At 34.3% G+C, this 14,290-nt stretch overlaps 4 protein-coding genes across 6 annotated transcripts; 1 reads left to right on the forward strand and 3 right to left on the reverse strand.

Moving 5' to 3' along the window:
* The first annotated feature begins 3,762 nt into the window (after nucleotides 1–3,762).
* LOC123008248 (DNA ligase 1) lies at nucleotides 3,763–6,050 on the forward strand. 2 transcript variants are annotated; one of them, XM_044403995.1, is made up of 4 exons: nucleotides 3,763–5,050; nucleotides 5,096–5,297; nucleotides 5,350–5,685; nucleotides 5,737–6,050. In XM_044403995.1, exons 1-4 carry the CDS (start codon nucleotides 4,871–4,873, stop codon nucleotides 6,039–6,041), a joined length of 1,023 nt encoding a protein of 340 aa, XP_044259930.1. In that variant the 5' UTR covers nucleotides 3,763–4,870; the 3' UTR covers nucleotides 6,042–6,050. The 2 variants fall into 2 exon arrangements, with proteins under 2 accessions (XP_044259930.1, XP_044259929.1); XM_044403994.1 differs by having other exon boundaries at nucleotides 3,801–5,050; nucleotides 5,350–6,050.
* Nucleotides 6,042–10,981, reverse strand: LOC123008241 (nuclear pore complex protein Nup154). 2 transcript variants are annotated; one of them, XM_044403954.1, is made up of 14 exons: nucleotides 10,853–10,981; nucleotides 10,512–10,801; nucleotides 10,042–10,448; nucleotides 9,724–9,992; nucleotides 9,282–9,675; nucleotides 8,867–9,233; nucleotides 8,577–8,815; nucleotides 7,747–8,525; nucleotides 7,322–7,699; nucleotides 7,028–7,268; nucleotides 6,657–6,885; nucleotides 6,490–6,610; nucleotides 6,312–6,440; nucleotides 6,042–6,263 (listed from the first exon to the last, which is right to left on the reverse strand). In XM_044403954.1, exons 2-14 carry the CDS (start codon nucleotides 10,768–10,770, stop codon nucleotides 6,137–6,139), a joined length of 3,939 nt encoding a protein of 1,312 aa, XP_044259889.1. In that variant the 5' UTR covers nucleotides 10,771–10,801; nucleotides 10,853–10,981; the 3' UTR covers nucleotides 6,042–6,136. The 2 variants fall into 2 exon arrangements, with proteins under 2 accessions (XP_044259889.1, XP_044259890.1); XM_044403955.1 differs by having other exon boundaries at nucleotides 10,512–10,788; nucleotides 10,853–10,980.
* A 537-nt stretch (nucleotides 10,982–11,518) lies between these two features.
* Nucleotides 11,519–12,846, reverse strand: LOC123008247. The gene is made up of 4 exons (XM_044403993.1): nucleotides 11,899–12,846; nucleotides 11,789–11,851; nucleotides 11,648–11,737; nucleotides 11,519–11,599 (listed from the first exon to the last, which is right to left on the reverse strand). Exons 1-4 carry the CDS (start codon nucleotides 12,844–12,846, stop codon nucleotides 11,519–11,521), a joined length of 1,182 nt encoding a protein of 393 aa, XP_044259928.1.
* Nucleotides 12,847–13,248: 402 nt separating this feature from the next.
* Nucleotides 13,249–14,290, reverse strand: LOC123008250 (putative gustatory receptor 28b). The gene is made up of 2 exons (XM_044403997.1): nucleotides 13,373–14,290; nucleotides 13,249–13,323 (listed from the first exon to the last, which is right to left on the reverse strand). The coding sequence occupies exons 1-2, from the start codon at nucleotides 14,282–14,284 to the stop codon at nucleotides 13,249–13,251; spliced, it is 987 nt and encodes a 328-aa protein (XP_044259932.1). The 5' UTR covers nucleotides 14,285–14,290.

The following is a 14,290-nucleotide window of genomic DNA, read 5'->3' on the forward strand; positions in this document are numbered from 1 at the left end:
GGCCCTTGGAAGCCCGCCGGCGGCCCGGAGAACGAGTTTGCCGCGTTGGTAGCGAAGTTCTGCGGTTCCGAGCCGGGCGGCGGTCCCTTCCAGGTCGTGGCGGGGTCCTCCAGGGTGACTGGCAGCGTGATGGGGGGCGCTACGCGGCGGCTAAGGCCTGAAACAGGGCACTAACTGCAAACACTGGTTACACCCCCTTCGACGCATAGGTTATGTGTGCGAGCGGTATTTCTAACCTATATTGGGCAAACTAGTAACGCGTTGGGCTATTAATAAATTAAAAGAAATTTACATCTTGCTTTCCGTTGGCCGGCGCGACCTTGTCTCATGCTGCCAGCGTCACACGGTGTGAATTTTTGAAATTTTTCGCGATTTTCGGGATACCCGACTCATAACTATAACCACTATACTTTTCTCTAACAAACAAACTGATGCAAACCAAACACTCTTAAACTATCCACAGATATCAACAAACGATCACTGCACAACATCTTCAACGAATTCACTTAATTTTTATCTACTTTCATTTAAAACACGTTAATTTTAGAATCACCGAATCTAAATACAACTTCTCAAGAAACACATCAAGTAAACACTGTTCAAGTCAAACCATAGCGCATGTTTGGCTGCCGCCATTGTTGATATGCTATTTATGCAGTTACCTGTCTTGCCGGCCGGCATTTGAAAGTCGCCGCTAAACGTGAATTTACTAGTAAATACACAGAAAAAATGTTACTTTTACAAATAAAATGATTAATTACATCGAGAAAATTCTTGTCACTACGGACTATGTAAAAAAATTTGGAAACAATTTGACAGTTATGACAGTGATTAAGGTCATAAATTTTTAGGTTAGGATGTTTCGTTTTGTATTGCGGTTGAAAAAAATACGTATGTGATGTAAAATGTGTTAATTTGCCGATTGATTGGCGATGTTTACGGTAAGATAACGGATCCGGGAGGCAAGAGACGTATGGGAAGAGTAAACGAACGCAAGCAACAAACGCCCACCTTTGCTGGCTTTGCCGCTGGCCTTTTCTGGTCGGGGAGCAATGGCAACAGGGTCAACTAAATTTCTTCTTAGGCCTTGTGCAAAAATGATCCAAGCCACCAAGTGCTGCCATTTTTACAGCGTGACACGGTTGACGCGAGCTGCGGCCAAGGCGTGCACTGCCGACAGCGCTGCGTTTGACCGACAACACATTCCACCGGTTTCAATTCAAATTCAAAAACACTCAAAAGCAGCACAAACCACTCGCCACCAACTCATCAAACTCGACGAAACTCAGCCAAAGTGCCAAGAAAAAGCGCAATGCAACCGGGGACGGGGACACGTTCAATTTTTTAGGGACGGCTGAATGTGCATCATTTTTTTCGTTTGCAAGTCCTCCATCGCGAACTCAGTCAACGGTAGTTGTCAGTGTCACCCTAAAAATCAATAAAGTTCACCACCCCTCAGCCCTTCCCCACCCTCTGCTCATTCAACAACATCACGACTATCATTACTACACACCGCGTCGGGGCAGCGTTTCGATGACAGAGGCAAGGCGACTTTACCGATCGCGTCAGGACGTCACTGGTCGGTGTCTTCGGTGAGCTTTGCTTTGCTTTGCCACGTCTGAAGTAAGTGGAGCAGAGCAGCCGGTAGCCACTTATCGGCTCGCCATGAATACTACTAGGACGGAGTGCCGCCGCCGCCTCGCTACCACTAGCGTGACTTTACACTGTCGGTTCATCCGCATAAAAACCATCAAGCAGAAAAGTGCGACCGCCGCACATGGGCCGGCTATGAACAATAGAGGGGATGCCTTTGCCTAGGTTTGCCTCCCCGGTGACAATTGACAACTACGCTTCCATGCATTGCACTTTGCCGATCCGCTGCTGCTCGCCTCATCATCATTACCTTTTCTTCGTTCTTTGCTCTGCTTGACTGGGCCACTGCGACCCGACTTTCTCACCGGCGACTGGCGTGCGACACCAGTGGCGTACCTTGGCTCCTAACAGCCCTAACCACGATGACCAAACCTCTTCGACTTTTTAGCACCGTTACAAGCCAATGCGGTCGCGTTTACTGACCAGAACCGAAGCTTCTGTTATTTCCTGCAACTGAACCGCTATTAACACCAACACCAAGTGTTAAAATCTAATTGAAAATCGATAACGGTGCAAATTGTTGTACTTCCACTTGTTAGATCATAATAAACATGAAAAAGTCGGTTCAACTAAAGGATGAACTGAGACAAACATTGAAGTCAGCACTTCTTTGAACGTCATAGGTTCCTAGTTTTCAATAAACAGTTGAAGAATCTATAAAATACATAATTTTTATAACATTTTTCAAATGTTTCCACTTCTATTTCCTTGTTTCATTTGAATTGAGATGTTCCTACTTCCTATCTTTATGATATGAATAATATGAAAATTTTCCCTTTTTTCCTAACTGTAAAGTCTGTTTTTTTTAATGGAAATGCCAAACAGTCTTAACGTTGGCACCACTAGTAAATTCATTCATGGTAATTTTAATAAAGGAAATTGGCAATTCCGGTTTTTTGAATTAATTTGAAAACAATGTCATTAAACGTCTACACAAAAAATCGTCTAAGAAAATTTAGAGACGAAACACCAAAAAAGAAACAAATTCGGAACCGCTAACAGTTTTTCGAAATTTGGAAACAAGTCGTTCGCAAGCAGGAATTTAGAAAAAGGGCCCGTTAAAATGTAGACGCAATTTGTAATGCAGGTTTTCTAAACATTCTCAATTTTTAACAAGAAATTGACAAAAATACAAAATAAACATGAATGAGTAAGAACCTCGGAAAGAACGCAATTAAATTAGTGTCTTGTGCATCGTTTTTGAGGAACGAGTTGAAAAAGTAACAATTTTGAAACTAAAGCTGAAGAAAAATTTCTAAATTGGAGCAGCTTTGAGCTCATTTCAATAAAATACACAAAATTGTACTTGTATCTTTTGCTAAATAACAGGCACACAAGATTCATAAAAGTCAAAATTTTGACAACATCTCAATTTGAACACAACCATAATTTTCTAACAAAATTTCTAGGTACAAAAACAAAGAGCAAACAAAATTTGTGGCAATGGAGACCAATTTTTTCACCAAAATTTTTAGGTATACTAATGTGATTCAACAATTACATTAATACATAATTATTTACTTATTTGAAGTAATAATGAGTCTATTATTACAAAAATTAGAGCTATTTCACGGGCAATTTTAATAAACTTTGAAACAAAAAATCGGACACATTCTTATTCATAGGAACCCTCTATCCCTAATAATTGATGTTGACTTTATTTTTTTCTTTCAATTTATACACCATCAATCTATGACAATAAAATATTGTTAAAAAAGTCCAGAATATAAAATTTGTGTTGGGTTCAAAATACTTTTTTATGTCCAATTTCATCGTCTGCGATAAAAATTTTTGTTGAAGTTGTTAAATCCGACGGTCATAAAAAATCTCTACTTGATCGATCGCTTTATAAGTGTTGGGATTATGAATGGGCCAGGGTAACAAACCAGAAACTATTAAAGTCCTTTTATGTTTTTATAAAAAGTAAAAAAATGTGACCGCTGCAAATAACTTTACGTAAGATTTAGGTAATTGGGGAATACAACAACTGGCAGTCCTGATAAATCCGCCTGGTGTTATCTTTATTTTCACATTTCCAATGTGATAGTTGCCGTGCAAAATAAACTCAAGCAATGCGTAGTAATTGTATCTAGAAAAAAAGTAGTATACATGTAACCTCAGTCGGGTTCAAGGTCGTCAAAAGTGCCAGAAGCTATTTTAATTACGTGACCTTGCATCTAAACTCGAAGATGCTCTCCTGTTCTCCATGTATCTACCTCCTACCGTCCAATTCGCTTCTATTTCAACACATCAGGTGGGTGTTTTTACTTGATTATTTTTTTTACTTTAGTTATTGCGTATGAGACGAGTATGGAGTCGTCGACAGGTTCCTTGTCGCATATACACATACATCATTCAAGGTTTACTACAGTAAGTCAGGTTACCCTCCAATCTACCTGCGGACCTTGAGACAAACTAAATTTATTACACGATTCTTCTTTATCACATAGATGTATCCTGTGAAGAATCTCAACTTCCCGCCATTTTCACTGATGCGTGCTGTTTACTGATATTTTATATTCACCGGCTTTGTCGGTCTTTAATCTTTAAAATTATTCTAAGTTTCTGAAGTCATTTGACCCCAGTCGAGTGGTTTTGTTGAATCTTGTTGACTAAAATGTTTTTAACAAAAATACTTCTAAATTTATAACCACTTAACATCATCTGCCTCAAATATGCTCATTATATCGTTTAACATTAATTGTTATAATCCAGATAAATTTAGATCCTGTAGTGATTCCCTACTTCCATAGTAATAATTTCAGTTCTACAAGTGTATGAGGGGTAGCTCTTTTAGTTTACTTGACTTGTTACCTTTTTATGATAACTTGTGTAATCTATTTTTTTACTATTTCTATTTCCTTAAAATGTTGATTAAATAATACACAAAATCTTGCTTTTTCTGCTTACACCAATCAAGTTATCCAAAGGACCGTTAGTTTTTTGCTTTCTTCTAAAAGTAGGAGCTGCTATATACAGTTTGAAACTATTTATATATATTTAATTGTTATATAAAAGCAGTATAATAATTATTAACAAAATATACAAAGAAAACAGAATCCTCCATTTTTGAATTTGAATATTTAGGGAAATATTTAGTTATATTTCATTTTTCATATTGGTCTATCAGCGCTACCAACTACTTTGATATGTAAATAAAAATGTGAGGTTAAGCCGTCAAGTAAAAAATATTTTCACCTTATAAAAATCATAGACCATGAAATCTAAAAAAGAAAAGAACAAAATAGGCAAATTGATTGAAAAATCTGATTCCGATAATGAAGAAAACATCCACGAATTGTCTTATTATGTGAACGATCGGGTGAAGTTGATGAAAGAGGTTTTAAAGATAATAAAGCCTAAGAAAATCAAGAGTATGGCCCCGGAATGCATACGAGTAAGTACTGAAAATTATTTTGGTCTCATAATCGAGATTAAGTAGGATTTAGATATAGAAGAGCTTAATTCAATGCTTCTTGAAGAGCTATTAGGAATCTCTAACAAAAGACTAAAATACATTTTTAATGGTCAAAATCTTGATGAGGATAGTAGTTCTACAGATCCTGAGGAAGAAAAACAACCAATAGATATAATCTCACTTGATGATGTGAGTGATGATGATTTTGTAATTGAAGTGGATTCAGGTGTGTTATTGTTTGGTAAAGTCGTAAATATTTCTTAATAGTGTTTATGCAGATAAGGCTAAAAGAAAAAAACATGCAAAAGTCAAAGAAGAATCTAAAGGTAAAAAAATTAAGAAGGAAAAACATGAGAAGAAAACTAATAAACTCAAAGAAGCACCTTTACAAGAAGAAAACTTAATGAGTGTTTTAGAACTTCTTGAATTACAGGCGAGGGCAAGGGCAATCAGGTCTCAGCTTATGTTAGAAGCAAGTAGGAAAAATTCACAACAAGCAGGAGTTGAAGTTGAGGAGCACAAAGATTCAGATAATGATGATGTCATAATAGAAATTCCTAAAAATGAAGAAATTATCATAACTTCTAGTGATTCTGAGACAGAGGAACAAAAAGGTGACAACTCTAAAACATATGAAAATTTAAATTCAGAAAAAAATCCAACAGAATCTGAAACCAAGAAAAAGAAAATTAAATTAATTAGAGATAGATGTGACAAACAGAAATCGCCGGAACCATCACAAGATAAGGTAGAACAAGTAGAAAGTAGTGAACCAAAAGAAGCAAATAATGTGGAAGATACTAATCAAAGTAGCAATTTACAAGATGATAAAGTTGAGGAAAATGATAAAAGCAAAGAAATAAAAGATGGGGATAAAAATGATTCACAACATCTAGATTGTACAAATGACGATGATGAGATAATCCTAATTGTAGATGAGGAAGAAATGGATGGAATAATAAACGACTAGTTACAAAAAGTTTTTCTTTTTACTTTATTCAAAATATAAAATAAGACCAAAGTTCCAATCATAGTATTCAATAATCTAGGCACAAACTTCTCTTTTTACAATCTTGAAAGTTTACTCTGAATGCCCCTCAACATGTTGATTAGTTCTTCGGTGTTAGCTTTGCTATACAAAATTGATAAAAGACTGGCTACTGTATCCTGACATTGTGAAATAACTTTTCGCCTACAACAGTCCTGTTAAACATCCAATAAAAAACAACTTGAAACTTACTTTTGTACGCTGTTGTAAGCTTCATGATTGTTGAGGAATGTTTCAATAAGTGCAGCCGCAGCTTCAAATAAATGAAACTCGTTCTCTTCCTTTTGCCAAATTTGTATCTCAGATATGGATGAGATAAGCCTGTAAATTCTCTTAATATATTTTTTTCGTTCTTTGTTATGATTGTTACCTGTTGTAAATTTCAAGAAGATTTTCAAGTGGAAATTCCATCGCAACAAAAGCTTTAGGTACCAGTGACCGATCAGCTTTCAAATAAGTTGATAATTGTTCTAGTTCAGAAACAAGAAATGCTGAAAAACAATGATTTTTCGACGAAAACAAAAATAGTTGTTTTACCTGTAGGAAAACATTGGGTTGAGGTCCCACTTTGACGTGCAACATGTTTGACTTTAGCCAAAATTTGAGCCATTCTATTATTTGGATTACCGGTACTTTTCCTGATTTCCCTCCTCAAGATATTACGCCAAATTTTCTCAATTAAATTCTCGTCTGTATACCCGGCACAGTCGATAATGGCAAGTTGACATTCCCACAACTCAAGCGGATCAGCGAAATTTTCATACAGCTGTAACATTTATGAAACCACAAATATACTCAATTATAACCACGTTTTCACTCAGAAAATAACTCTCTAAGCTAAAATTATGAACAAAAGTCCCGTCAACCAATTTTTACCCCGGAGACACGACACCGAATCGGTTACTTACTTGTGAAATCTGATATAATCCAGAATTTAAAGCTCTAATTGCATCTTCAGCTGCAGGATGGGACTCCCTTAAACCAATCACGGCGTCCAAAATTTGCTCTTGAACTTTAGCAACTTCCATTTTATCCTCAAGATCACGCAAGAAGACCCCCAAATAAGGAGCATAGCCCACCTTGTCGCTTCTCATACACATTATGGCACGTGTTAAATATTCAAGACGTTCTTTCAAGTTCAATGAATTCCTATTAAAAGAAAAAATAATTAGATGCAATTACACGAACGATTTTGTTTTTACCCTGTTTTTGACGCAAGACTATCCAGAATTTTTGCTGCAGCCGCATGATTGTTATTATTTTCGTAATATTTCCACAATAAGTCGACAACAGCAACATTTTCGGGGTTTTGTTGCGAAGTGTGAAGTAAATAAGTTTCCAGAGACGCGTTATTGACTTTAATCAATTCGCTGCTCATTTGTTTCTTCATCATCCAGTCATACAAAGCTACGTGTAAAATTTCATCTGGGTATTCCAGGATATCGTTAATTAATTGATTGACCAACAAGCGAGCGTCACTTTCCAGAGGCATTCCTGATGGGGCACTAATGCTCAAATTTGGAGTGTTTTCGTTGCACAGTGTATCCAACATATTGAAGACTTCTTTATAAATATTTAACCTGAATCGTACAAATGTATTATGGAAAATTAAGTTATGAGAGTTTACCTTTTGTGATAAAAATCTCGGCCTTCTTGATCGGCAACGGACGAATCGTTTTTGTAAAAATGTTGCGCTATATTATCCGGATCGATCTTTTTGGCACAAGTAATACATAAATCAATGACGGCATGATAGGCTTTAAGTGTCACAAATTGTTTACAAATCCCCGGTAAATTAATATTTGGAGCGATAGACTTGCACAACTCAAGTGCATTCATGACCATTTCTTCCTTTTCGTCAACATTCTGTATACTTCTTGACGATTTCAGCATTTCGTTAGCTTTTGAAAATGCCGCATCTTCAATTTTGTATAAATGTGGACAAACTTCTCTCAATTTACTACTAATAGAATCGACTGAAGCATTATCACCCAAATAACTATCAACCAAAGTAGTGATCAACAATGAACAAATGTCTTGTCCATACAAGAACAAGTCTTTAAAAGTGGTATCTTGAAGGATAGTTTGATGATTAGCTGGTAAAGATCCGATCAAGACGTGGAATTGATGTTCGCATAGAATCCTCCAAAGCCCCATTACTTGGCAGCAATGACAAACAAACAATTTGAGAGAGTTTAATGATAAACGCTCCTCAACTTGTGCATCTTGAATTGTGTGATTCAAGCGATTCGTCGCACTGAATTTTGAAATGTTTAGAGTCGTGTCTAAATGTTGGCTCGAGTTCTCGCAAACTGCTAATTGAGTGTTTGTTAGTAGAAAATTATGTAAAGTAGTTAGATAGTTTAAAATCCAGCGACAGTGGTCACTAGTAATTGTGCTGGCATTCTAAAATTAGCAAAATTAATTACGACCAATTATAATTTAAAGTAAACAAACCAAGACATTTTTGCCGTCTAAACATAACTTTTCTATGCATTTGCGATTCCAGATCGGTCGTAAAATTCTGCCCAAGTACAAGTAAAGGCCGTTATGTTTCGCCGAAAATATAAACGGGTTGTTGACATCAAAAGTAGGGTGATATGTGAAACTGGAGGCTTGGGGAGGACTTGATTGTTGGAAATGGTGAGGGGCCGGAGTTGAAACCACATTTGGTGAAAACGGCGAAGCTCCTGTATCTGATTTTAAGTATAAATAAAATCAGTTTTTCAATGTAATGGTAAACTTACATAAATTCGTCTGATTCATCGTCCCCAGGGCCCCCAGTTTGGGCTCTCCCCCATACAAGAAAAACGTTCTAGTTGCATATTCGGCTAATTCTAGATTTTCATCAACATCCAACGATGCGATTATTAAACTTGTAGCACAAGCCTGGTCCTCTTTTTGTATCATGAAAAAAGCTCTAACATTGTCATTATCTAAACCCTGACTTTCCTCAAGTAACTGTCTTAGAATATCAACAGGACGCATTTTTGAAAAAATATAAACTCCTTGTGATGTTAGCACGACATATTTTTTCGGTGGTTCTGAGTGTTGTCGCACTACTAAAGGTATCCCTTCTTGAGTAATATCCGCAAGGGGGCTTTCTTGATGAACCTAAGAAATTTTTATTTTAGTATTTTATAACAATTAAATAAATAATACCTCAGCTAGAGCCAACGCTGGTCCGTCTAAACTTATTGTTGTGTAAGCTTCCATCAAATTTTGGCTGAAGGGAAACAGATCTGAGCTAATACACCAAAGCACATCTTTTTCGTTGACTGTTGATAAAAGAAGTAGATTTCTGTCACTATGATGTGCAATGTGTACAGCTCTAGGCCTTATTGTAATATTCGCCGAATATCCCGGAGGTAAACGTACATGTAACAAATACAAAGTGTAGGGTCTTTGGTTTTGAGGAGTGTTAACAAGGGTATGTGTGGTCAAGTAAAACCGTACTCCAGTTTGAGTAACTGCGACTAAATAAATCTGATGCGATTCTGACGCTTCCACAGCAGAAATACTGACAATTGGTCGGAAGTTTTGACTATCCAAAGTCCTAAAAACTCGTTACTAAAATCTAATCGAGCGTATTTTCAAAACTTACTTTACAATATTTACAGCTTGATTAACAAGAGTCGATTGGGCTATTTTTGTTATTCTACTGAAGGAATCACCCTTTATACCCAAGTCATAAGCCTCAATAGAACCTTTTTCAGTCAAGACATATAAAACATGTCTACTGTTATCAACAGATATTTGAACAATACCATCTTCTTCACTTAACGCATTCAAAAACGAAGGAACAAGAAAAGATAGAGCACTAGTTGAATGATTAATTTTTTTACACCTTTTTCCAAACCACCCACTTTCGGCCTAAAATAAAATAATCATTTTTTTCTAGTTACTAATACTAGCTAATTACTTGGTAAACAATTTCAAAAAGACATCCTTCTTTGCTCCCCAAAAAGAGTCGACCTAAAGCAGTGCCAGTAATGGCAGAAATTGTTGAGCCATCAGTTGGTACAGTAAAAACAGGGTCAGGTATTAACTGAATTTCATCAAAAGGCCCATTAAGACCCGCAGTGAACGTGACTCCCAAAACCACAATATCAACTGCAGTCGTCAATACAAGTAAATGTTTGATAAACGCGTGAAAAACGCCAGGTTTTGGCTTAACTAAACCAACACTTAAAATAGTTTCATTTAAACCGTCAAAATACGCCAAATCTGTGTTATCTTCATATGACCAGACATAAAAATCGCTGTCGACTGTTAACCAAGCTCGTTTAATTTCCGGAAATAGCCCCATCATGCAATGGCATTGTATGTCTATGTAAAATTAAGGAAATTTTGGTTCACTTTTAATGAAAAAATAATGTTGTAAAAGGATACGATTAAAATGTTCCAAAATTTCTGGTGGCAGTGGTACTTTATTGGCAGTTTTGATTTGTATCATGTTATTTAAAGCGTGAGGAGCCCCGCTAAGGACGGGGTAGTCGTGGTCTGTTAAACCACTGGCAGTTGCAGTTTGTGGAGGGTGTATATTCATTAAATCTAGTAAAGTTGGAGTAGCACTGTCAATAGCAAGAGATTTATCGACATTTCGAGCTGCTACTTCCATTTTTTGAATTGGAAATTGAGTGTTATCCATTTTGCCGCTTATTCTAACCTACAAATACAAACTAAACATCGTTTTTTGCAAAAACATTGAAAATGGCAAAAGATATACTCACATATAAAAATTTGGTTTACTCCTAACAAATAACAGTATTAAAATTTATAACATTACTTCGTTATCTAGTATTTTTTTAACATTTATTAATGAAAAATACTACAATGACAGTTGAAAACACAAGTCGGAGGCAAACTTGTTTGTCATGCCAACCTAGTATAAGCAATTCCACTAAAATAAAAATTTTGAAAATTTAGTTGGTGGCAGCGTTAGTAAAATCTTTGTGTTTTCCCGGTTTTTGTATAATTATGAAATCTTACAACAAAAAAAAGCAATAATTTGAACATACAAACTGATATTTCTATTATTTCAATAACACTAATACACTGGCGGACACGGAATTTTGGACGGTTTGTCATTCGACTGATATAAAAATGTAAAACGGGCCTTAGGCAACTAACCACTTTCGGTTTTTGTAATTTTTATCCTGAGAGCGAAAGAAAAAATGACAACAAAATAAATAATTTATTGATCTTATATAAAAACACGTATTGCTGGTATTATTGTTTCGACAAATCGACGCTAAAAATAAATTTCAACTAAAACTTTCAAATTTTAGTTTCAAATGTCAATCATAATGACAATAAAACGTGGCTTACATTGACATTTTTTGAACTGTCATAAATTTGATGTCCAAAATCCCGTGTCCGCCAGTGTACTATACTTTCTAACTAAGTAACAGAATGGAATTTTTGGCACCATTCAGCTGGAGAAAGAAAATTGAAAACATCATCGCACTACCTAACATCTAAAAACGAAATAACAATTTACTTTTGCAAAACAAATGCATTTTTACCGTAAAAAAGTTGGACCACTTTAGAGGAAACATTTCAAACACTGTAAATTGTGTGTTGCTGAAATTTAATTGATGCGAAATTGTAATCACCTTAAATATGTGTTACTGAAGTAGGTAATGAACAAAGAAATGATGTGTTACCAAATTTTTGTGAATTGCAGAATTACTTTTAATGGAATGGAGAATAATATTAAAGTGGTTTGCCTGAAACAAAATTTTAAATTTGAAGTTTTACCACAGTTACACTTAACTTCTGTAGCTACTAAGTTAAATCCATAAGTGATTGTAATAGTTTTCATAAATGTTACAAGTGTCCAAAAAAGCATTATATGCATTTCTATTTTGGAGCGAAATATACCATTAAAGGTCTCATCATCTGCACTTAGATAATAAATTATAAAAATTACAAGACAGTAAAATATTATAAAATCAATGGCAATAAAAATTACAAAAATTTTATTGACCAGTTTTGCCACCGCTATTAACATATGATATAATTTGGAACACTCTTCTGTTCCTTTTAGTAAATTCACTTTTCTTGAGTCTTTATATCTCTCTATTGTTAATCCGTCATATGCCAAAACGATAATAGATTTTAAGTATGTATTTAATAATTTAAATCGTTTACTAATATCTATTAATAACATAGCATTTAGTGAGAAAACTATAGTTGGAGTAAATAAACTTAAAATTGAAAATAATATACAAAAATTATGTTTCTTATAGTTTCTAAAGTAATGACCAAATTGAATGTAAAGGATAACTGTCAAGAATGTCATACTCATCCCAAAAATTATTTTTTCAATAATCGAAATTTTCTTGCGATTTTCTACTACTCTTCTCTCAATAATTTTATTAAAATTGTTAAATATTACACTCATTTTTCTATAGTTTCTTTCATAAAAAATTGATATCAAGTAAGTCCCAAGACACATCGATATATCGTTCCCAGTTCTCAGGATACTGGAAATGGTTGCTGATAAGTAGTTAAATCTAAATTTACTACAATTATAAAAAAATTGCATCCAACATATAAAAATAATTCCGCATAAGCACAACACTTGTTTCAAAATTAACAAAATTCGACTAAGTTTCTTTTGTGACCCAAAAGTGGAATTGAAAGATAATGGGACGATTCCCAAAATTTTAGCAACTAATATTATGAATTCTAAAAGTTTGCTGAACTGGCTACGTTTCATGCTTGAAACAATTTATTATGAAAAATAATATAAATAACTTCATCATGCTAATGCCGACTCAAATATTAATGTAAAAGGTGTCATAAATTATGCATCATGTCTTTTAATCTTTTCCAATTTACATTACTATCAATGTTATTAAATATTTTTTATGAAATCTTTAAAATATGGTCGTTAAATTGTATTAAGATAATTAAATAGTTAGTAGTGGCACACAAAATCTAAAAAACACGTTAAAACAACAATATTACATATTAAATAGTCAGACCCCAAAAATAACGCTCCATTCGGTTGGAAACAAACCCAGAATTGTAAAATGAATTCGGTTAAATATCATTTGGTGTGAACATAATTCAACCTACAACTAAAAATTAATACGAGTAACAACCACTTTTTACATAATTATACCCAAACACGAATGTTTGAATTTGTAGTGTTTATTTTCATAGTATGCACAATTTCGATTATTTTTTTCGACTAAAAATTAACAGAAATTAATAATGATAAAACTGTTATTAAATTGTACCTCTTTTGCGACTTCACTCAATGTATAAACAGTACCCCATAGTTGAAAAAAGAGAAATAAAGCTCTAAATATTAGAGCATTGTATATGAAAAACAATTTATTATATGTTGTAAATATGTTTTCTCCAGTGAAAAAGTAAAAAAAGATTGAAATAAAGAAATAGAAAGACACTCCAAAAATTGTTAAAATTTGGACCTCAAAATATCGGTTTAGAGAATCTGCAGCTTGACACAAGTCAAGATGAATTTCACTGATTTTTACAAGCTCGCGATAAATTAGACTAACATTAGTCCAAGATTTTTTTATTATATTTGTTAAATACTTATTCAAAATGATTAATCTTCTCCATATTTCTAACATCAAAAGCATGATGAAACACACTGTTGTAGTAATTACGACGTTGCAAATATGATATTGAAAACTGCATTTACGATTAAAACCATGTGATTCATAAATTAAAAGAAATGTACTTGTACTAACTAAAAGTATTGTACTCGCAAAATATACAAAGTACACCTTAGTTTTACTTTTTATGGGTTTCATATTCTTTGCATTCAGTATTTCATCGACTTTTAATAGAATTTTTATCGAGTTATAAAGTTTGTGTCGAAAGAAAGTATTAAAGCCATAAGTTAGAGAAATTATTAAAACTGAACCATATCTTTGCAATATTGTTGTAATTTTTGCTAAGGGTGTAGAGTATTTTCTGGGACAGTCTCGCAACCCTTGAATAGATATTAAAGTAGATATTATACCAAAAGTAATGCAATACACTATCCTTTTTTTCGGAAATATTTGATCGCTTGATTTCAATTTCAAAATTGCCTCAAAAGAACAGGATAGTAGTCCTAATATTTTTAATACTGTTGTAATGTATTTTAAAGAATTTAATTCAAGGTCTGGCTGAGCCATAGCTCG

Source organism: Tribolium madens, unplaced genomic scaffold (assembly GCF_015345945.1).
Source record: "Tribolium madens isolate multiple individuals breed KSU strain unplaced genomic scaffold, Tmad_KSU_1.1 Scaffold_3;HRSCAF=73;Tcas5.2_LG2, whole genome shotgun sequence".
Classification (NCBI taxonomy): domain Eukaryota; kingdom Metazoa; phylum Arthropoda; class Insecta; order Coleoptera; family Tenebrionidae; genus Tribolium; species Tribolium madens.